This window comes from Xenopus laevis, chromosome 5L (assembly GCF_017654675.1).
Source record: "Xenopus laevis strain J_2021 chromosome 5L, Xenopus_laevis_v10.1, whole genome shotgun sequence".
Taxonomy (NCBI): Eukaryota; Metazoa; Chordata; class Amphibia; order Anura; family Pipidae; genus Xenopus; species Xenopus laevis.
The window spans coordinates 145,237,558-145,261,909 of record NC_054379.1 but is presented as its reverse complement, the minus strand read 5'-3'; the positions used below and the strand labels follow the sequence as shown (position 1 = coordinate 145,261,909).

General features: G+C 37.6%; 1 protein-coding gene across 11 annotated transcripts in view; it reads left to right on the top strand.

Moving 5' to 3' along the window:
• Positions 1 to 24,352, top strand: part of LOC108717166 (myelin transcription factor 1-like protein) — a 310,654-nt gene that overhangs the window by 267,348 nt on the left and 18,954 nt on the right. For 9 of the 11 annotated variants that reach the window (XM_041563524.1, XM_041563530.1, XM_041563529.1 and 6 more), the window contains 4 exons: positions 1,754 to 1,861; positions 3,490 to 3,701; positions 7,459 to 7,709; positions 14,362 to 14,619. In XM_041563524.1, the coding sequence (XP_041419458.1) occupies positions 1,754 to 1,861; positions 3,490 to 3,701; positions 7,459 to 7,709; positions 14,362 to 14,619 (829 nt within the window). The remainder of the gene's footprint in view (positions 1 to 1,753; positions 1,862 to 3,489; positions 3,702 to 7,458; positions 7,710 to 14,361; positions 14,620 to 24,352) is intronic. The other 2 variants (XM_041563525.1, XM_041563531.1) reach the window with 2 other exon arrangements.

The window sequence follows — 24,352 nt, the reverse complement described above, 5'->3', positions numbered from 1 at the left end:
TCAAAAATGTGTTTATTGGGATCAAAAAACAACTAACGTTTCGGATCACACTCAAGCCTTTCTCAAAGCAATATTCACATATTCGGACCTTTATCAAGATCAAGAGGACTGAATATGTGACCACAATAAAAAAAGTCCTGTGAGTGCTAAGTCATTGCTGTGGATATATATATATATATATATATATATATATATATATATATATATATATGTATATATATATATATATATATATATATATATATATATATTTGAAAGTCAAATAGAATATGACTGCTCTAGACTCACCCCACCAGGCTGTGTCCCCCCAATCAGCTCCACAGACTCCTTGTGCTCAGCCACCAGTGTCCCAACTGTAATATAGGTCCAATGAGCAAATCAGGCGGCACTCTGGACAAAATTAGGAGAAGTTTATTGTAACATTAGGGTTAACAGCAACTTCTAAGGCGATGTTAACGCCTTTTACACGTTTTACGTGTAATCATGCATAGGCATGATTAATACAGATTTTCTGAAGCGTGTAAGGCACTTCTGTTAACTCTAATGTTGCAATGAACTATATATATATATATATATATCCATACCTTTTCTGTGAGTCATTGCTGTGGATGTGCTTGCTGAACTACCACTTGGCACCTAGGCAGTTGGTGTGCCCTCCATTACTATGGTTTATATATATATACTGTATATATATATCCACGGTGAACAAATAGTCAGCACAACAATTATCACTTCTCTGTAGAGGTAGTGCACAACCATCAATGGCCACTGTCCATTGGCATCACAAGTAGGAACGTATTTAGAACAGCACCACCGAATTTTCTTCTTATTTAAAAAGCCTTTATTAGTGCTTTTAGGGTCATCAGTAGTGATGGGCGAATTTATTCGCCAGGCGCAAATTCATGGCGAATTCCCGCGATTCGCTGCTGGCGAATAAGTTCGTGAAACTGCTGCGAAAATTCACCAGCGTCAAAAACAACGGACGCCGGCGTCTTTCGCAAATTTTTCTCCATTTTCGTGAATTTTTCGGGAAATTCGCAAATTTTTCAGCGAAGCAAAACGCCCCAAATTCACCCATCACTAGGCATCACAAAGCACTAATAAAGTCTAAATTTGGTGGTGCTGTTCTAAATACGTTTATATATATATATATATATATATATATATATATATATATATATATATATATCCATATCTGGTAAAAGCATACATTTAATTATTGTTCTCTTAAAGGAGAAATATACCACCAGGAAGCCTTACATCTGCACCTATCTATGTAGCTGGCTAAGATGCAGAGCAGTGCAGTGGGGTTGGCGGGCGCCATCTTCCTTTGTACTCATAGACACATGCAGAGTTGAAGCCAGGCCCACCTGTTGCAGTGAGGAAAAGGCCTTCAAACATGGCAATTTGTGCAATAAGTAGAATATACTTTACCCCCTTGTTCTTTTCCTTTACTGCCTAAGTGTACTGTATATTAGATCTTCTTGTATCCGCAATTTTCATTGTATTCTTCACCCAGTATAATATTTAAATATATGCATATTTATTGAATATATATTGAGTAACATCTAATCACAGCGGCAATGTGTGGTCCAAGTATCCAACCCAAACTAACCAATCAGCAGGTATCTTCTCTATTGCACTTAGAATAATGAATGGGAACATATGATTGCAGTTGTTATTGCATTGCCCCCAAAAACTTAAATGAATAAATGCACGTACAGCATCAACATCTTTTCCACTTTCATTGCAGTCTTTCGGGATGTCCTATTGCTGCAGCAGAAAAACTAGCAAAAGCTCAAGAGAAACATCAGAGCTGTGATGTTTCCAAATCCAACCAAGCATCGGATCGTGTTTTAAGGTGCTCTTGGCATCTCATAAAACGTTAATGCATGCAAGTGCCTAAAAGAAATTTGTAGCCGCTATATTTCCAAATATGTTTGTGTTTTGTAACCTAGGTTTAGCCTAGGTATTCATAAAATATTTCTCTGTGTGTGTGCAAGCTCTTTAACCCTTTTCAGTCAGTATATTCAAGGCAATAAGATTTCATTTAAACAATGCATCAGTTTTATTTGTTCTGCCTCCATTTCTTTGCCGTCTGATTGTGGAGTTAAATGAAACCTTACCAGGAAATCATGCAATAAAAGTAATACATCCTATTCTGTGCCTAATGAAATAGTCGCTCTGATCCTGGCAACAATCTCTACCATAAAGCAAGACAATATTGCTGTCTTTTTTTTTCTAAAACGGAAGCAGGAATTGTCACATTGTTACATGACTATTAGGGGATATAATTTCCGATGCAAGCACAAAATTACTTTTTAAGAGGTATAATATTTTCCCCAAACTACACTACTTGGCTCAATTTCTTAATTACAACACATTTAATTCTACTGACAGTATCCCTTTAAATGCAAAGATCTCCCTCAAATGGTATGTAATATACACTCCAAGCTTTACTAACCTAACCTTACTCTCAGAGGGCCAAACCAAGGAGCACAATATTTAGCCTCAATTTGGTAAAAATATGGCATAAAATTGCCAACTTAAATATTTCTTTTAGCAATTTAAAATAAAATGAAAAGATTCAGTAGGTAAAGCCTATCAAGTTTCTATAGAAGGCATTGGGGCGTGGGTATAATTTATTTATAATGTGAGTTGAGTCAAAATTTTAAGGGGCAGATTTATCAAGGATCGAATTGAAAATTCAAACTTTCTAATTCAAAGTTCGAGTTTCTTTTAGTGTAATTCGACTAGGGAATAGTCCAAATTCGATTTGAGATTAAAAAAAAAATCAAAATTCAAATTTCGAAATGTATCATGTACTGTACTATTGAGAATATGAATTTATCTCTTCGCCATCTAAAACCTGCCAAATTGGTGTTTTAGCCTACGGGGGACCTCCTACAATCAATCTGGAGTTGTTTGGTGGACTTTTGAAAATCAAATTTTTTTTTGTGTGTGTAAAAAACTCAAACCGAATTTGATTCAAGTTTGCAAGTTGATCTTATTCTCTTAAAAATTAAATTTTTTAATAAATTTTGATTGGTCGTTTTTTTTTTTGAATTTCGAGTTTATGGAAGCTTATTGGAGTTTTTAGAAACTTTCTAAAAACTCCAATAAACTTCCATAAACTCTTGCAATCAAATTAAAAAAAAAAAATACCTTGAATTTAAAAATTGATAAATTGGCCTCTCTGTTCAGGAATCAGATAAGTGCCCTGTGAATTGGGTAATGGGTAATTATGATCCTTATTGTGATATGAGGGCATCATGCAGATCCAAGACTTACACCCATATTTAATAAAAAGGCACTAAGTTTTCCCAGGAGCAGTAACCCATAGCAACCAATAAGATAGTTGGTCAGGTGACTAGTATATTCTACCTGCAGTTACTACTCCTGGGAAAACTTAGAGCATTTTATTACATAACCCCCATAACATTTTAAAAACATTTTTTTTAAATGTTATTTTTTTTCATTCTTTTCCAGGCCTATGTGCTTTGTAAAGCAATTAGAAATTCCCCAGTATGGCTACCGGAATAACGTTTCAACTACCACACCTCGCTCTAACTTAGCAAAGGAGTTGGAGAAATATTCTAAGACCACGTTTGACTACAATAACTATGAAAACCATGCATACGGAAAAAGGGCTATCGCTCCAAAAGTGCAGTCTAGGGATATATCCCCAAAAGGATATGATGGTAAGTTATCTTCTCAGCAATATCCAGGTTGGGTGCATTAGTTCAGGTTTTTTTTATTGCCTATACTCTCCAACGCCATGGAAAAGAATAGGATAGAAATTCCTATATCACTGGTGTCAGATGGAACAAAGGAAATACAGTGTAAGATACACCAGTGCTGATCCAGATGTTCCTTTCAGGGAAAGCTAAAAGTTCTGGTGGAATAACAGCTGGTGGGCCACAGGTTTCATTTCCCTTAGGTTAGTGGTGTCCAAGCTTTTTGAAACGAGAGCCAGATTTGGTGAGGTGAAAATGTGTGGGGGCCGACCATTCTTTGAACCATTAACATTAAATGCAAATCAACAATTTTATTACGTTTTTATTGCAAATGGCATACTACTTGTCATTGTGTATGATGATGATGAATTGCTCTTGTGCCTACAATTAAGTATTGCCCCCTCTGCATGGTATATCAGCCCTGTGCTGGTTATAAGCAGAAAATGCCCATATACTTAGCCCTGATATAGTCTCTCCCACTGGCACAGGGCCCCAGAGGGGAAAAAGGGCCTCAGTCATTCCCAGCGATATAGGGGCACAATGTGTACAGTGTCCACCCCAATTAAATAGGGCCCTTATGTGCATACCACTGATGCTGGGTGGCTGAACCATACCAATATCCCAAGTAAAAGGCCTCCGTCCTTTATACTGATACAGGGATGGAACCCTCACACACAGCAGCTGTTGAATACACAAGGCAGGAACATGGAGAAATCAGCAAACACTGACATGCATACACACCAATTCTTTCTCCGGGGCCCGGTTCTGGACCCTTCATCTGCTGGCGTCACAGTCACCTGACAGCTCTGTGGTTAGAGGCGGGGCTCTGAGCTGTCTGACAGAAAGTTGAAGCGTAAGGGGAGGCGAACCCCTAGCAGGAGTCACTTTGGTGGCTGTAATTGTACGAGCTACTTTGAATGGATAGAATGAACCCAAAGTCCCGTCATGAATGTCTTTGTATGAGCATGGAAGAGTACGTCCCACACACAAGGCTTCCACTGTGACATCAGCAGAACTGGGTCCCCCCTCCCCTTTGGTGGTTTATTCACAAACCGCTATAAACACTTCAGCCTATCAGGATGCTCACAGAGCCAGCACTCATTGGCTAAGTGTGAACAGAGAAACAAAGCTTGAACAAAATGTCATTGGCTGAATGAATCATATGCCCAAATATTACTTTTAGTATGTTATAATTAATTCTATCTAAACTTTTTTTTATAGTTTTTGCATTATTTGCCTTATTTTTCTGACTCTTTCCAGCTAAAAACAAAAACAAATGCTCTGTAAGGCTACACATTTAGTTATTACTGCATTTTATTACTCATGTTTCTCTTCAGACCCTCTCCCATTTATATTCCAGTCTCTTATTCAAATCAATGCATGGTTGCTAGGGTGATTTGGACCCTAGCAACCACATTACTGAAGTTGCAAACTGAAGAGTTGCTGAATAAAAAAAATAGATTAAAGCCTTACACGTTTCGTGTTCTCAAAACACTTAATCATAGGCTCTTTGTTTGCGTTACTTACATAGTAACTATATTACTATGTTACTATGTAAGTAACGGAAACGTAGAGCCTATGATTAAGTGTTGTGAGAACACGAAACGTGTAAGACTGTAATCTATGTTTGTACTTCAATTAACACCTGCTTTTTGACTGTAACTGCCTGGAGGACTGCTCTTTGAGTGCCTGCTCTACAAATAACACAGAGATACCCGCTCCCCTAAGCTGAAAACTCAGGGCAGAGCACCTGGCCCTCTCATATACGTGGTGGTACTAAATAATGTAAAAAAAACACAAATAATAAAAAATTAAAAACAACTGTAAATTATCTCAGAACATCAGCCTCAACATCAATGGTCCCCAACCAGTAGCTCGTGAGCACATGTTACTCCTCAACCCCTCGGATGTTGCTGCCAGTGGCCACAAAGCAGGAGCTTATTTTTGAATTCTTGGCTTGAAGGCAAGTTTTAGTTACATAAAAACCAGATGTACTGCCAAAGAGAGCTTCTGTACGCTGCAAGTCCACATAGGGGCTACCAATAGCCAATACCCCTGCTCTAAATCATACTAGAGGTTAACTCAAAGGCGAACAACCCCTTTAAATATTGGCAGCATTACTTTAAGAAAGAGTGGTCGGTGTTAGACGTTATTAAAGTAAAGTGAAGTGCGTATTTCATTTAATATCACCTTTAGATGTTACTGGGATTCAATCTGTGCATGTGCACAAAACTCAGTGATTTACAGGCATATAAAAGTAGGTAAGGGATCCTTATTTTTACTGAAATATTTATAAAGTAATAAAGTATTCTTCGGCACTGTGCAATGGGGATCGGATGTACTTGGACTTGTTACAACATAAATAAATCATACTGTTACCGAGGGATACAGGGCCCTGTCTACAGCAGAGTTGGCAGGAGTAGGATACAAAAGTTCATGAGAATGAAGACATTCTGACTGCAGAGGTTGCAGAGTCACAATAGGTGTCTTGTGACCACTGAGGCTCATTTATCAACACTAGGCAAATTCACCCATGGGCAGTTTCCTATAGCAACCAATCAGTGATTAGCTTTTTGAACCCAGCTGAATGTAGAACAATGAATGCAGCAACCTGATTGGTTTCTATGGATTACTGCCCACGGGCAAATTTGCCCAGTGTTTATAAATGACCCAGTGACTCCAAGTGGCATGGCACCATCTGTAGAGTAAACCGTGTGCAAATGGAGGGTGAGCTATTGGTTAAACCTCAGCCCCTATTCTAATGTACAGAGATGGATAGTCAAGACTTCAGAGACTTCTCTCCTTTTACAGAAATAAAAAAACAAACAAAAAACAAACAAACTAAATATCTTGTGTGTCTATGAAAAATATACCAGTGCTGTTGCAAAAAGTAATGTATAGATATTTTACATACCACTATATGGTAATTACAGCATTTTCTCTACATAGGTAACATCTTCCACCACATTATACACACCCAATGTGCAGAAGATACACCCAGGGCATGCCAGTCACTCATCCCCAGGGCTGTCAAGAGTAACATAGATCAGAAAGGATCATTATAAATATAACCCCAGTTATTTTTATAGATATAAAATTTCTGAAAATTGGATTTCTTACATAGTATCACCTGAAATGATCAAAGGTTGAATTGTTTTCCTCAAGGAAATGTATTAACTTTTATACTTCTCTGGCACATTACACTGTTAACATTGCAAATACTTCACTCTACCGTATAACATTATATTCCTGATCCAAGTGTATCTTTTTAGTTGTAACATTGGTGTGTAGGCAGCCATCTCAGGTTATTTTGCCTTCTCCTGTGCTTTCAGAAAGAGCCAGCTATTGTTTCTCCAATTCAGTGTAACTGAAGGAGTGAGTGGGACTTGGATTTTTACTATTGAGGGCTATTCTACCAGGGAGCTGTTAGCTTGATACCTTCCCATTGTTCTGCTGATGGGCAGTGTAGCAGTTGACTGAAGTTTGTAAGTCACAAGTCACATGACTGAAAGCACAATGGAAACGAACAACATGTCTAGATTTCAAAATTAAATATAAATAAATCTGTCTGCTCTTTTTGAAAACGGGTTTCAGTTTTCCAGGACAGGAACTAGCTAATTTTTTCCAAACACAAAAGTTTGGTTGGTCATACAATGACAAAAAGTTACTGAAGAAGGTCTCACAGATTCCAATCTCAACTAATGCAAAATTTCCCTTCCAGCGAAACGTTATTGTAAGAATTCCAGCCCAACAAGCAGCACAACAAGCAGCTATGCCCCCAGCAGCAGCAGTAGCAATATGAGCTGCGGTGGAGGAAGCAGCGCCAGTAGCACGTGTAGCAAGAGCAGCTTCGATTATACACATGACATGGAAGCGGCCCACATGGCTGCCACAGCCATTCTCAACCTGTCTACGCGTTGCAGAGAGATGCCTCAGAACCTCTCCACCAAACCTCAAGATCTCTGCCCCAGGGTAAACAGAACCAAGCTTTATTTTTCTATATACATTTACTAAATGAATTTCAGGAGAATTGTTTTTAGGCAATGTAATAAAATTACATTTTATAACTATTTGATTCTTACTACAGGTTTTCTCAATAAAGAGTCTTAAATGTCACTTTGTCTCATCATAAATTAAGGCTGCTAGAAAACCTTAAAAACCCATAGGATTGATTATGAAGATTTTCATTCATCCAGGTCATGGAATATCTAATACAAGTAATTCAAAAATAAACAACTGGACTTGCTGAGTAATTATTACTATTATTATCAATAATTACTCAGCAAGTTCAGTTGTTTATTTTTGAATTACTTGTATTAGATAACAAATAGGATTGTTTTGTCACCAGCATTGGTATAGCCTAACTTACCATCAAGTACAATAGAAAGAAGAATTTACAATTCACAAAAGCACAAAGTGGCTAACGCTAGCGCAAATTCGCCAGCGTGACGTCATTTCGTTACTTACTAACGGGCGCTGGTGTAAATTCACTAGTGAAGTGGACCTACTCTAGCATTACTTCGCACCCATACGACAGACGAATAGTGATGGGCGAATTTATTCGCCAGGCGCGAATTTGCGGCGAATTTGCGTGATTCACTGCCAGCAAATAAATTCACGAAACGCCTGCGAAAATTTGCCCGAAAAAATTCGCCGGTGCCGACGAGACGCCGGTGCCGTTTCACTAATTTTTTTAGTGATGGGCGCAAATTCGCCCATCACTACAGACGAAGTTGCGCTATGGCAAAGGGATGTAACTACGCTAATTCACTAACTTGCGCATTTTACTGAATGTTACCTCTTGCGCCAGACTTGCCTTCGCTACCTCAGACCAGGCAAAGTGCAATAGAGTAGATAGGGATTGCTTCAAAAAAAGTTGAAATTTTTTCTAAGTCCCCAAAAACACTGGCGTCTTTTCCTGTTTTAAGGGTGATAGGCTGAAAAAGATCGTAAATGTACAGTGGGCACATGTATGGGGCAAAATAACAACTCTATTTTATTTTATGAAGTTTTCCCAGGCTTGCGAAGTGTAATGTATTTGCTGCTACATATACGTCTATTGTACTTTAACTTGCCACCGTATACAAATTAGGCATCGATAGCGTAACTTCGCTTTGCTTGACGAATTAACGTTAGCGCAAATTCGCTACCTTTTGCCTCCCTGATCGCAACTTCGGATTTTAGTGAATTAGCGACGCCCTGGCGAAACTTGGCCTGGCAAAGTGCGGTGAAGGCTGCGCTAGCGCAACTCCACAGGTTAGTGAATTTGCCACAAAATTTTATTTGCTAAAATGGCATTCCCATATTTCAGAACTTTCCGAAAAATGGGTTTCTGCATAACAGATCTCATACCTGTATTTAATTTACTGCATTAAGTAAGGGGAGTAATGAAGTAACGCTGATGACGATGTTTAGGATCCTATAGCAATGAACCAGCTGGTAGAATCTCCTGGTCATGTATTTGAATATTCAAATATTAGACCTTGTACAAACTTTGTGACTTTTATAGCATTGCACCCAGAAAAGCTGATTATTCATATATCTCCCTGTGGTGTGACCCTTCCCCAAATATACAGAATTATTCTACTTTCCTGATCTAAAACAAGAAGTGATAAATACAGTTTTCCATTAATTCGTGGATGAGGCATAACTTGTTCCAAACTGTGTTTATGGTTTAAATTGATCTGAAATGAGGGGGCAAATATCACCGCAGATTTGTTTTTTTTTTATCCCACATTTTCCTAGCTCTTATCTGTATTCTGAAGGAAATCTCTTTCAAATGATGGTCTGTACAACGGAATATCTGACCTTAGTTTAACTCTGCAAGGGCTTCTCTATTAATCTACAAGGAACTTCATTTATATTACTTAATGCTCTCCAAAGGCATCTTAACCTCTCTCTGACTTTCTATCCTTCCTGACTTGGTATCTTCCAAACATTAATGCTGGTAGTTAAACTGACAGTCAGATCCCTTTCCTTATATTTGTCAATAGCGTCGACCTCTTGATCTTTTACCCCGTGTCTGGAAGTTTTGCGTTAAAATATTTTTCTCTTTTAAACTTTCATTTGAGGTTATTTTTAATTTAAATATCTTGATAATTTAATTAGTTAGACATTGTTTGACCAGATGTTTACGTCATGAATAGTGATGGGCGAATTTATTCGCCAGGCGCGAATTTGCGGCGAATTTGCGCGTTTCGCCGCCAGCGAATAAATTCGCAGCAAAAATTCGCCGGCGTCAAAAAAAAATTCCGAAAAAACGGACGCCGGCGGCAAAAACGGGTGCCGGCGTCAAAAACGAGACGCCGGTGCCGTTTCGCGAATTTTAAGCCGTTTCGAGAATTTCGCACGAAATTCGTGAATTTCTCGGCGAAGTGAAACGGCGCAAATTCGCCCATCACTAGTCATGAACACTTTTAACAATAAAGCTAATCTGTCTGAAAACTCACAACTATAACCATGCTGTGATGAAGTAAAATATTATTCGATTTTCATCAATTTTAAATATTGAAATAACCAATTACTTGAGTTTGTTTTATTTTTCTGTGATCATTTGACATGATGCTACTTTTCTTTTTTATCAGTTGGCAGTGACCATGGGGCTCATTTATAAACACTGTGCCAATTTGCACCTTGCCAGTAACCCATAGCAACCAATCAGGGATTATCTTTTTTTTTTTAGTCAACTGCAAGTGGAACAGTGAAAGTAAATGTCAACTTGCAGAGTGTTTATAGATGACCCCCATGTCTTTAACAAGGCACTTTTTATTTTATTTCTATTTTAATAATGATATTTTTTTCAAGGAATATGCCAGGTTTTGTTTATGGGAAAGTATGGCAATATCTGTTTATTTCCAATTTGTAGGTAGTTGTGGCAATAAATAAATCTGCAGTTAAACCACCCTTCACAATTGCTGTGATGATAGATATGGGTGTCCTGGTGAAGACTTGTGAAGGAGACTGACATCAGTAGTGCAGGTAGTGGGACTTATTTTGGAGAATTAGAAAAAGGGCTTATTCATAGAGATATGTAGTATTAGTGCAAATGGATTGTGCCAATTCAAAATTATTTGTACATTAATGTACAAGCAACATTGTTAAAGCAGCCAGCTTTAGACCAGTGAGCACCCTCTTCCTCTTTCTTCCCGTGGCTGCGCATGCAGAGTAGAACGAAAAGTCAAACTTTAACTAAAAAGTCGGCTATTTCATTCAACTGTGCATGCGTTTGCTCCGGGAAATTTGAAGAAAGAAGAAGCCGGAAGAGAAGCGCTCTGTGGTGCTTGCTGGAATTACACCGGGCAGTGCCGTTTTCTGCTGATAGGAGCACCGGCCCGGTGTTTCAGGTAAGTCAATACAATCACTCGGGGGTGCCTAACATTTGGCTCCCCCAAGTGCACAAAGCCTTTTCTTCTCCTTTAATTTAATGTTATCTAGCTAATGGGATATCCTACTAGGGAACAATCTAACCTATCATGGAACTTGAGTTCAGCAACAAAATAAACATCCAGTTCGATCCCAAATATGCCTTTATCATTCGATTGAAGAGGAAATATATATATATATATATATATATATATATATATATATATATATATATATATATATATATATATGTATATATATATATATTCCACCTTAACATAACACTGTTTGTGGATAAACATGCTATTTAAATTCAGGATTCCCATGGCACTGGTACTAATTACTAGAATATCTTAAATGCATACAATAATTATTCTGTTCAGAAGAGAAATAGAAAATGCAGTAGACATTTCATATTGAAAACGATCATTTTTCAGACTGTCCTTGTACTTAATCCTCCTGCTTCTTATCTTCCCAGATCCTCAGTAGAATCAATACGTATTTAAGTAATTCTGACTTATCCACCCTTTGTACTGATTGATCCACTTGAGATCCCAAGTGGATATTCTAAAAACAAACTCTGATTTGAGAAGCTGCTGATTTAGAAGGATATTTGCAGACAGTCTGTTTCTTATTGTGTTTTCTCTTTTAAACAATTAGTGCATCCCAAGGTAGCTAAGGGATTTTAGTGAATCCAACAGAATGTGACATAAGAATTAACGCTTTCGAATAGAAATACCTCCAAAATACAGTCCAGCTATTATTATAATTATCAGTAAAAATAGCTAAATAGAACAACATGTTCACATAAAAATATGTATAATTTGTTGAGTCAAAATTAGGCAGGAAATTTTCATTTCAAGCCATTTCTGCTTTTATTTTAATATTGCCACTATCTAGTTTTCATAATTTCTTTGTTTCAAAATATCTTGAAGGCTTTTTATGATCTCGGTTATCAATTTTTGCATTTATTATGTCTTGCTGATTGTAATGTATGCATTTATTCTTGCATTTTGCTTATGCCCCTTGATTTTGAAATTTTTAACCTACAGCATTGCTTTGAAAAATGAATTACAACCCTTGATTGTTTTATGAAGATTATATATCATACTTGCCCTGCAGATTCTTTTCACATTCTTTTGATAAAATATGGTGTAGCCTCACCTATAAATTCACTTCAAGTATTGCATGATGTACCACAAGGAAGATGCTTACACAATACACTATACAATTTGAACTTCAGGAAATCACAGGCTACCAGAAATAAAATCAAATATGACTCACCCCTACCAGTCCCATCCATCACGTTGACATATTAGTGACATCCCATCTCTTTTTTAGTTGTTTTACCTTCAAATCTAAACTGTTGACTGACCTTTTCACTCTTAAGTTCATTGCCATAGTATTTGTTGTCAAGGGTATCCATAGGTTACTGGTTAAGGCCCGTTACTCAAATAAAACAACATTTAGAAGAATCAACCATTGATGTAGAATGGAAATAAGGATTTCTTGTGTTAATAAATTTGTGTTCTACTGTTCTTGGATATGAATATCTCTATGGATAGCAGTTGCAATGGCATTAAGATGATGTTTGTGAAGATACTTAGAGAGGGGTGTTGAAGTCATAGGACCTAGACATAAAAGAATTGCTGGTTGTGATGGGGCCAGGTCATGGGGGAGTGGGTGAGGTTTGGGTGGTTGTGGGCAAAGTTGTGTCCTAAAGGACATGAGTTGAGGGGTCCTGAGCAGATCAGGGATGTCATTATGCATGTACTGGCCAATTTTTCCTTTTGGGTCCTGTGATTTCTGATGGCAGCCCTGGTTATATGTTTTATTTTTTACACATATTTGGGTGGGTCATTGGTTGATATGTTTCTGGTTTTTTTTTTGGAGGGTTGAGTTTAATGCAAACTTCAACACCACCTCAATGCAAACACTTGATGAGAACAGATTATGGGGCAGAAGTGAAGTGGCTAACGCTAGCGTCAACTCGCTAGTGTTACTGCCCACAGGGACTTTGCCGATTTCCTAATGGGCGCAGGCATCACTTAGCTACCGAAGGAGATAGACGATAGCATTGCTTCGCACTCTACGCCAGGCAAATTTTCACTTTGGAGAATGGACATAACTCCGTAAATTCACTAAGATGCGGATTTTACTGAACGTTACCTCACTCTCCAGACTTGCCTTTGACAGCATAGTGCATAGGACTTCTTCAATTTTTTGTGCAAATTATGCTGGCGTATTTTCATTTTTTCTGAGTGACAGCATGCAAAGGTCCGTAAAAAATTTTTTTTGGGTAACCCATTTCATTTTCTAACATATGGAACATAAACTATACAGTGGGCTGATGTGTAGGGCATTATTTTTTTTTATTAAGGTTCCCTGGACTTATGTAATGTATTTGCTGCAGCATATACATCCATGTAACTTTATCATTTCCTGTCGTATGCAAATTAGGCAATGCTAGCGCATCTTCGCTTTGGTTGCCAAAGTAACACTAGCAAAAATTCGCCAGCTTTAGGCGCCCTGGACGCAACTTCGCACTTTAGTGAGTTAGCGTTGTCCTAGCGAATTCACGCCTGGCGAAGTGTTGCGATGGCTGCAAAGCCGTCGCTGGTGAATTTTCGCGGTTAGGGAATTTGCCCCTATGTGTGTTGCTCAAGTGAGGCAGGATGAAATTACACAATCCTTTCCTATCACTGAATGATGTACACATTTTGTGGGTTTGTGATGTACTTTTTTTCTAAAAAAAAATTTCATAATTATAGGACATATTAGGAAATGAAAAAAAATGAAAAAAGATTAATATTTTTGTATAGAGGTGCATAAAACCTTAATTTTAACATTTAAATATATTAGGCTTGTAAATATTGAGATTGCTACAATGCATTTACCATTTTTCCTGTTTTGACAGTTAATAATGCTTGACAAAGTTAGAAAATCTAATTATTTTGAATTGTGTCCAATAAATCATACTAGAGAGCCATAAACATTCTAGTGGAGAAATGAAAACAGTTAGAAACATATTATCCTGTAAAAGGAACACTGGTAACAAAGAATATTGTGAAAGAGCAAAAATATAGGCAGTCCTGTTCTCTTTGGTCATTGTATGGCTTCTACTCCTGCATTAAATAATTCAGTACAGTTTGCTGCTTTTAATTAAATGCACAAAAGATATAGCAAATTAAATAAATAAATCAATAAAACAGGAAAAAATTAGAGAAAAGCTAATTTCACAATATTCATCCATTCCTTTCAGAATCCTGATATTGACGTTGATGAAAACGGAACACTGGACCTTAGCATCAACAAACAAAGTCATCGAGATGGTTGCTGCCCCATCCTAACTCCACTGGAACCAATGTCACCTCAACGGCAGGCAGTGATGAATAGCCAGTGTTACCAAATGAATGAGGGTGATTGCTGGGACTTACCAGTAGACTACACTAAAATGAAACCCAGACGGATAGATGAAGATGATTCCAAAGAGATTAATGTATGTCGCTTCCCTATGAAGGTCATTATTGCAATCCCATTCCTTTGTTTATGCACCTCTGTCTAATATTAAATACATTTTTTCAATTATATCACAAAAGTTACTTAAAATTCGTAGATTTCTATGCATTTTAAATATTGCATGTAGCCTTCTATGTGCTTAATGTGTTACGATCACATGCCGGCATTTTATGTGCGTCAGTAGGCATGTTGCGAAGGGAAAGCTGATGAACAGTAATTATTCAAAGAACAGGCATATTATTATTTTATTACCATATTCAGCCCACCTGTTTCACAGCAAGCTCCATTTAGGGAATAATAAGTGGGAGCGTAGTGACATACTGAAGCTCAGATGAGACTAATGTCTACAGTAGAGTTGGAAGGTGGACAAAACCAGCAATTCATTTGGCAATAATAATAATAAATATAGGTATAAGCAATGGGGGTAGATTTATATATCCTTGCTTTGATTTATGTTGAGATGATCTTCGTTGGCTAAATTAGTATCGAATGATAGCAATATATATGGAAAAATGGAATATGAGTAATGATTAAAACTAGAACTTTAGGACTTCATCCACATTGTATGCTTTTGTGTACATATATAAGTAAAGAGTGTCTTGTCCTGACTCATGTATACCCAGGGCCATTAGCAATCACTGATTTTTGCTTGTATTTATTCCAATGTATTTATAGATTAAAAACAAAATATTCAGTATAAAAGGCCGTTTGCAAGTTACCAGCATTCCAGTTAAAATGCAATGTTGTAGGCCAACAAAGGAATGGATCTGAATACAAATAATAATAATCTATTAAAATTTAACTCCAGGGGGTATATTTATCAAAGGGTGAAATTCCACCACTCTCCATTCATTTCTTTGGGACTAAGAAAGGCGTATTTTTCAAAGGATGAACTTTCCCTTTCACCCCTTGATTAATGAATGGACAGTGGCAGAATTTCACTCTAGAGGACTGAACTTCTAACTTCACTCTTTGATAAATTTGCCCCCAAGAGTTTACTAAAGTACCCCCTTCTGTATTTGATAGAACTTAAAGGAACGGTTCAGTGTAAAAGTAAAAACTGGGTAAATAGATATCATGTGCAAAATTAAAAAAGTTTCTAAAATATTTAACCAAAAATGTAATGTATAAAGGCTGTAATGGATGTGTAACATAATAGCCAGAACACTACTTCCTGCTTTCTAGCTCTCTAACTCTGAGTTAGAGAGTCAGTAACTTTAATGGAGGCCACATGAGTTTGCAATTGATCCTCAGCTCAGATTCAAAAGCAACAGTTATAACCCATGTGGCTCCCCCTCAAGTCAATGACTGGTTACTGTCTGGTAACCAATCAGTGAAAACTAAGAGAGCTAAAAAGCAGGAAGTAGTGTTCTGTTCTGTTATGTTAGACATCCAGTTACTCCAGCCTTTATACATTAAATTTTTTTGGCTAACTAACTATATTAGAAACATTTTTTTATTTTGCACAGCCTATTTACCCAGTTTTTATTTTTATACTGAACAATTTCTTTAAGTCATTAGAATAATATAGCATTTCTCTGGAACCAACTGACCATATCCATTCCTTAGCCACTGATGATGGACTATTAAAATGCAATTGTCCCGACCCACAGATCAATCACTCAAACACATCAAAGAGGTTAAGAAACTCCTCCCAAGTAGCCATTATATTTAAAAAGATGCATTTTCTTCTGTTATTATAAGTGATCCTGAGGGAAAATACACGTCACCTTTAAAGGGGATATTAAGCCAAAAAATTAATTTGTGTAAATGTACTCAAAGTATTCTTTTCAGCACTTTTATGATTCCCATTCATTTTCTATTTTAATGGATTTCTGAGATGGCAGCAGTTTTATATATTTAGACAACTGACATTTCTCAACAGCTTTTTGAAGTCCCAATGTGTCAATGACCCTGTCTGTGCACCACTTTCTCTGTGTTCCTATTTTCAGTTAATCTTCAGATTGGTGTATTTCAGTTGAGCTTGCCGTTGGTAGTTTAAAAATACTACTATTATTTTAATACTAATTCTTCTCTTTTTATTAAAAAAAAACACTGGTCTTGTTCTCTGGTTTCCTAATGGGATAAATAAATGCCTTAGATAAAGGGATCATTACTATAATATTATCATTATTGTCATAGCTCATTCCTATAGAATTCCAAGCATATTTCATTTCTCAGTCATAATGTTTTTCATGAAATGATTTATTGTTTGGGGGAAATGCTCCAGGTTAATTCTTATGATGGTTACACTAAATATTTAGATGATCTAATTCATTATAAAAACAGTGTTGCCTTCTGATGTGCAGCCTGGGGTCCCTGTAATTATTTGCTAGGGCTGTGGAGAACTTGTGGAGTATGTGACTCTTCCATTGACATTTCTCATGCCATGCACAAATGTAAAGTGTTTCATTAAAGGACTGTTTGTAGTAGGACAGAGATGACATTCCAATCTAAACATTATGGGGCAGATTTACTTGTGGGCGAAGAGGCTAACTGTAGCGTCAATTCTCTAGCGTTAACGCCCGCAGGAACTTCGCCAGTTTACTAACGGGTGCAGGTGTCACTTCTCTAGTGAAAGAAATAGATGCTAGCAGTCATTCGCACTCTATCGCCAGGCGACAATTCACTCTGGCAAATTGACCTGAGCGCAAGACCTCTAGCGAATTTGCGCTAGGCAGAAATGAACGCTATCACATCTTCGCCAGCGTTTGCCCCATGACGAAACTCTGCATTCCAGTGAATTAGCATTGTCTAAGCGAATCTTCGCCTGGCGAAGTGTATCGATGGGTGCGAATCAGTCACTGGCGAGTAAATCTGCCCCTATATTTGAACTCTATGGGGCAGATATACTAAAGGGCAAAGTGACTAACGCTGGCGACGATTCGTCAGCGTTACCACTTTTAGGCACTTTGGGCGCAGGAGTAACTTTGCTAGCAAAATTCACACTCTATGGTGAATGGACGTTACTAATTCACTAAAATGCGGATTTTACTGAACGTTTCCTCTTTCACCAGACTTGCCTTTGCCAGCTCAGACCAGGCAAAGTGCATTGGTGTGTATAGATCTTCCTCAATCTTCTGTTACTTACATCATATTTTTTGTGGAAAAAGTTCCCAAAAAATGCAGGCATCTGTAAAAGCCTGTAAAAGTCCTTAAATTTTTTTTGGGTAACCGGGTTCCCCCATACATTTTCTAACATATGGAACATTTGGGGGGTTATTTATCAAAGTCCGAATTTATCTCAATATCGGCTGCTACAAACTCTGATCTAACCCACTCGGGTTTTTAACGCTTATTTATTATTACATTTTCCCGAAAATTTGCTATGCGGGAAAAGCTCAGATTCTCACGATTTTTTCGGGAATTTTTCCCTGAAATCTCTGAGTTTTCTTCTGAAAGCTCCGAAAACATCGTGAAATTGTCCGAAACCCCCGACACAACCAAAAATCAATGGGACTGTTCCCATTGACTTTTATGCAACCTCGACAGGTTTGAGATGCCGTGTTTTTATATTCTGGCTTTTTAGCCCTCGGGGTTTAATAAATTCCGAAAAATTTGTGATTTTTTTAAAAGTCCAATTTTATAAAAAAAATTTGTGTATTCGGAGCTTAGTAAATAACCCCCTAACTATATAGTTGGCTCACGTGTAGGGCATTATAACCACTCTATTTTCTTTATTAAGGTTTCCTGGACTTTTGTAATATAATAATTGCTGCAAAATATACGTCTATTTAACTTTATAATTTCCCGCCCTATGCAAATTAACCTGAGCAAAGACCTCTAACGAAGTTGCACTAGGCATAATTGAACGCTAGCGCATCTTCGCTTTGATGCACTAAATTCGCCAGTTCCCGGGCCGCAACCTTGTATTTCAGTAAATTGGCGATGCGAAGCCGTCACTGGCTAATTTTTGCCGCTTAGTAAATTTACCCCTTTAAATGAAAAAGGTCTCTAGTAAAAGTACATTTGGTATATTAATCCATTGTGTAATAAGTGACAGATATATTAAACCATAAATGAAAGATATTTAAACTGGGTGTAAAACTAGCTGCTGCTTTATTACAACCTCCAGTATCTGCCTGACTGCCTTTTTTCCAACTCCGGACCCCAGGTGTTGTTGTATCATTCAGAGATTGTTTCCCTCTGACTCCAGACTCTGTCATATTTTATATAAAGTTATTACTCACTATACATTTATTTATAGCATTAAGGTAATGCATAAAATAAAATCCAGGCTGCACTGTATCCTATTTCTATCAGTCAGTTCTGACCTAAATATTCTACATAGTATGTGCTTTCTTAGACTATACATGAAACTTCATTCCAAAAAATTTATGTAAAAAGCATATTATTTCCAGTTTCTTTACTGCTTACAATGCTATGGGGAATGGGATATAAAACAGACCTTTGTAAACTGGGAATGCACCAAATCGTTTTTGGATTTGGTCAAAGACCAAATCCTTTAAAAAAGATTTGTCCCAATACTCAAATTAGGGGCAGATTTACTAAGCGTGAGTGAATGGTTAGAATTTCAAAAAGTTAGAATTTCGAAGTAAATTTTTGGGTACTTCGACCATCGAATAAGCTATATTCGACCATTCGACTTTGATTCAAAGTAAAAACTGTTCGACTATTCGACCATTTGATAATCAAAGTACTGTCTCTTTAAAAAAAAACGTCGACTTCATACTTTGCCAAATTAAAGCTACCGAAGTGCAATGGTAGCCTATGGGGACCTTCCAGAGCACTTTTTTTTGATCAAATAGAAATCTTTCGATCGATCGCTAAAAATCGTTCGAATAGTTCGCTTCGAACTATTTACTCGTTCTTTCGGAGGATTTTTATTCGACCGCAGAATTGCCAAATTTGTTGAAAAAACGTTGAATTTCGAAGTTTTTTGTACTTCGAAGTTTGACCCTTGATAAATCTGTCCCCAAATGTGAATCTATAATTTGCATATTCAGATGTGAACAAAAAAGTGTGTCGTGTAAAACAAAAATTGGTACATTTAGGGGTTATTTACTAAAATCCGAATTTGTCTAATTTTTTATTAAAAAACAAACCACAACCAAACTCCATGCTCGATTTGACCTTACTTATTAATAAAATAACACAAATTAATCGGATCACAGAAAAACTCAATAAATTCAAGCGAAAACCCTGAATTGCTTGAATTTTTCATGCCTTTTTCCAGAATCGCTCAATTTTTTTCAAATTTTTGCCCTAAAACCCTGAAAAAGTTGAATTTTTGGGCTAAACCCAACGTGGACCATGAAAACTTCAAATTGAGATAGCTGCCTCTCCCATTCACTTATACAGGACCTCAACAGGTCTGAGATGGTGGATTTTCGGATTTGGGCTTCTTGCAGCATCAGGGTATAATAAATCTTGAAAAATTTGAGGGTTTTTTTCCATGAATAAATTGAGTTTTGTTTTTGTTTAGTAATAACCCCCCCTAAGTTTGCCACATGACTTATAGTTTATATCCTTAAGATTTGGCCCATCAAAATCCTGCAAAAAGTGCTAGGATTACACAAAATACTAGATTTGTTGCAGCCCTATTGTGAACTCATGTCTTCTACTTGATTCCATTGTGCTACTCACATAAGTGCTACTTCAGTATTCCCTCCTGGACCCTGCCCCAAAGCTCCTTTAGTAACTCAAAGTCCTAAAAAAAAGAAGCATTAGATTGATCTTGATCAATATTATTATAGGAATAGTCACAAAGTTCTGCCCTCATTCCCCTTACGAGAGAAAGAGAAGAGTCCTTTGTTCTCAGTAGGCTTTGAAATATATTTTGAATTAGAACCCAATATACAGACTAGTGATAATAGAAATTAATTCAGAATGTTTTTTTCATTTGTGTATGTATTTATTTGCTTGCAAGCCATATGCCATTTATTTTCCATCTGTTTTCATGAGAATACACATTAAATAACAAAACATTTTAGTACAATTTGGTTAGTAGTGTATTGGCATTGTAGCAATACAGATGGCTTACCAGAAACAAAGTTTTGCATACTCAAAAATATTTGTATATTCAATTGTTATTAGATTTTAGGAGCATGTAGGTATCAGTATGTTGAGATTATTTGCAAATGATCCTGTTGTCTATTGCTTTCTATTGTATTCTGTCCATAATCTAATGTTTTCAGTATTGTTTGTTGTGGTAGCAATGCATGGCAAGCCAAAAGTAGGTTCATTCTGAGACATTTCATTACATTTTTCTAATTAATTTTCTAGTTCGGTCCTTCCTCTTAAACAACTAGAATTTAGGTGGGGTTCACTTGGAAAATAAAGTGGGACTTAATGAGCATGTGCCTTTTTTCATCTTCATTTTTTATGTAGGCCCTCCCTAATTCATCATCCAGACTAAAGTTGGCCATACACCTTTAAATCCACATGCTGGGCTTGTTTTAATAATTGGTTCAGGGGCCTATGGAGACTTAATGTCACGACCGGCAGCCAATACCAGAACAAGTGCCAAGCACCCTGGTCTCGGCTCGGCTTCACCAGTAGTGTGACCACCATTGGGCTTTGGGAGGAGCCCTCAGCTTACTTGGGTGCCACCTGGACTTAACAAGAGGTGCAAGGCGAGATGTTCTGGCTAGCAGAGGGGCACGGCTGTTAGCAGAGTCTTTTGGGCCAAAGGTCACGGTACAAATGGAGCAGGCAAGAGAATCGTCAGACAGGCTGGGTCGAGGCAGGCAGATATCAAGAATCGTCAGGCAGGCAAGGGTCAAACCGGGTTGTCAATCAAGGGGTTAAGCAGGAAGAGTTGTCGTAGGCAGGCAAGGGTCAGGATACAGAATGCAGAATAGTCAGGAACAGGCTGGGTCAAACACGGGTAATCAGAAAGACAAGATACAGATCAGATGCACAAGGCTCAGGAAACCACTAGAAACAAGTTCTATCACGGGCAAGGTGCTGTGGACAGAATGAGCAATTTATACTGTGCAGGATTCGCGCCATTGCGGGCTGGCGTTATTACGCCAGCGCGCCTGCATCTTTTAAATTCAGCAGAGGCGCGCAGCGCGTGCCCTAGAGATTCGGCACCTGTGGCCTAACGCGCGCCCACGAGATCCGGCGCCTGCGGCCTAGCAGGAACCGCACGACGCGGTGGGCGTCTCCACCAAGGGGGCGGCAGGCGTCCCTGCCGTCCCCCCACTAGACCACCAGGTATGTTTCTTACACTTGGTGATTACAGGTGGTCCTCAACTGGTAGGGTTTTCAAATCTGCTTAATAGAATAGAATAGTTTAATATAAAGTATTGCACCGTTGATAGAGTTAGTGGAACATTAGCAACCAGCCCAAAGTTGAAAAAATTTTTTAATATGGAAGCAGTTTAGTCCTGTAAATAATATAATTGTAACGAGAAAGCTATATAGCCATTGTGAGATCATATTTTGAAGGGAAGTGTCTTCAGTAGCAACCTATTAGTAGTGATGCGCGAATTCCCGCTATTCGCCGCCGGCAAATAAATTTGCAAAACCGCTGTGAAAAGAAAAATGGACGCCGGCGCCGTTTTGCAAACTTTTGACCGTTTTGCGAATTTTGCAGGGAATTCGCAAATTTTTCAGTGAAGCAAAACGCCCCAAATTCGCCCATCACAACCTATTAGGATAAAGAGATCTTGTAATATACAAACATGTTTTTTTATGAATATACATTGCATATTAGCTCTGTCATTGCTATTATCTGCACACTGTTGATCTGCAGTCTCAAGTTGGGATTTTTTCCTCTTCTGGAAAACGTTATACCTAAGTAAAAATATAGACCAAATCTGATAACAAATATGTATCTTCCATTTCAATTCATAAAATTACCACCACCATCTGAAAAATGTTTACCTTAACTATGGCATGTGCTTTACCCAAACCACTAAAACTGACCTTAATTGAGCAAGAGTAATATGACTCTTGTATCAATTTTAACACTGTTCCCTATTTCTGTTATTTAATTAAACATACGTTGTTTTTTAAAGTTCCTCTTAAATATTTAGCAGTTTTCAAAAAAAAATCTATTTTTGTACACACCAGAATGTCTTGCCTTTTTATAGTGAGTCCTATATATGTGAAAAAAAATCCATTCCATCCAGCTGCAGAGACAATATGCCCTGTTTTCTTGTAGCTTCCATTGGCTTTCCAAAAAAATGAAACAAATCTTCAAATCCAGTGTTTATTCAATGTAATGAAACATGTTGCATGAAACAATTAATTAATTATTAAGCACAGTTTGAATTATAATTTTTTTCAATACAATTTAAAAATAATTTATGGTTACAAAAAATAGTAGATGTAGCTTTGAACATATTGTTAAGTAGACTTCTATGGGAACAAATTGCTTTATAGGGACGGCTCTCAGCAATGTTCAAATTAGTGGTTAAGCATTTGTAGCAAAATACCTTTAAAGGGGACCAGTCACCCTAAGAAATAATTTCAAATTATTTTCTATCATGTTAGTTGAGCAAAATAAACTTTACTTACACTGTATTTATTACTTAAATTTCGTTTCCTTCTGTCTTGGAATTATACAATCACAGCAAGCAGGCAGCAGCCATTTTGTGGACACGGTTATTAAGGGAAATTGTGTATCACCCCAAAATCTTGTGTATGCACCAGAATGGGGGACCTAATGTTCATGTGCAGTGCCCTACACAATTATAGAGCCTTAGGAGGGAAGGGGGAATATGAGGAGAGCAGTGACATGTAGGAAGTGCTGAATGGAAAGTGAAAGTAATTGACTGCCCCTCCTCTATGCCACGGGCATAGAGGTGGGGCAGGTAATATTTGATTGACAGATTAGATATTTAAACACCTTTATAACAGGTATAGATGTTTAAATGAAAAAAAAATTTGGGGTTTCATATTTAATTTGCAAAGGACTTTCATTATGCAGCTTTTTATGTGTAGGTGACAGGTCCACTTTAAGCTAAAAGGAGAGATAAAATGAATAAACTCAAATAATTTTCTTAACAAAATGCTAAAAAAAAATGTAACTCCTTTTGAGATTTTCAATTTTTTTTTATATAAATGTCCTAAATGTCCTACCATCTAAATCAGGGGTCAGCAACCTTTACTATCAAAAGAGCCATTTTGGCCCCTCTTCCACTAAAGAAAAATAGTGTGGAGCCAAAAAACATAACACAGCTTATGAACTTTTAAAAGTTTTAACCTTTTTTTAATTGTAACTGTTACAACAACAGAATACAACAAACAGAAGTGCAGTGTGTATGTGTAGGCCTACTTTGAAATAAATGAAACACTGAATAGCCCTAAATGCTAGTGTTCTAATCTGTTTAAAGGCGAGGGCTATAGACGTCATTAAAATATGCATCACATCCATGTCTGTAGCCCTCGCACCTGCTGCAGCTAGACTGCGGAGGCTTCTCTCTTGTCTTGTGTGCGACCGCGGTAAGAACCATGAATCATCTTGCTGAGGCTCAGTCTTGCCTGTCACTCCTGGGAGGTCTATACAGCCCTCCTACCTGCTGATGGCTTTCTGAGTGCGCGACCGCTGTAAGCTAACCGCTAATTTACCACGGTCACACACTCAAGAAGCCGCATACAGGTGCAAGGGCTGTATAGACGACGTGACAGGCAAAGCCTCAGCCGAGCCGCAGCAAGCAGGATAATGAGCCGCATAAGGCTCCGGAGCCGCGGGTTGCCTACCCGTGATCTAAATGATGATATGTCGATAGTTGCTTATTGTAAAGGTAATGGCCTCCTGC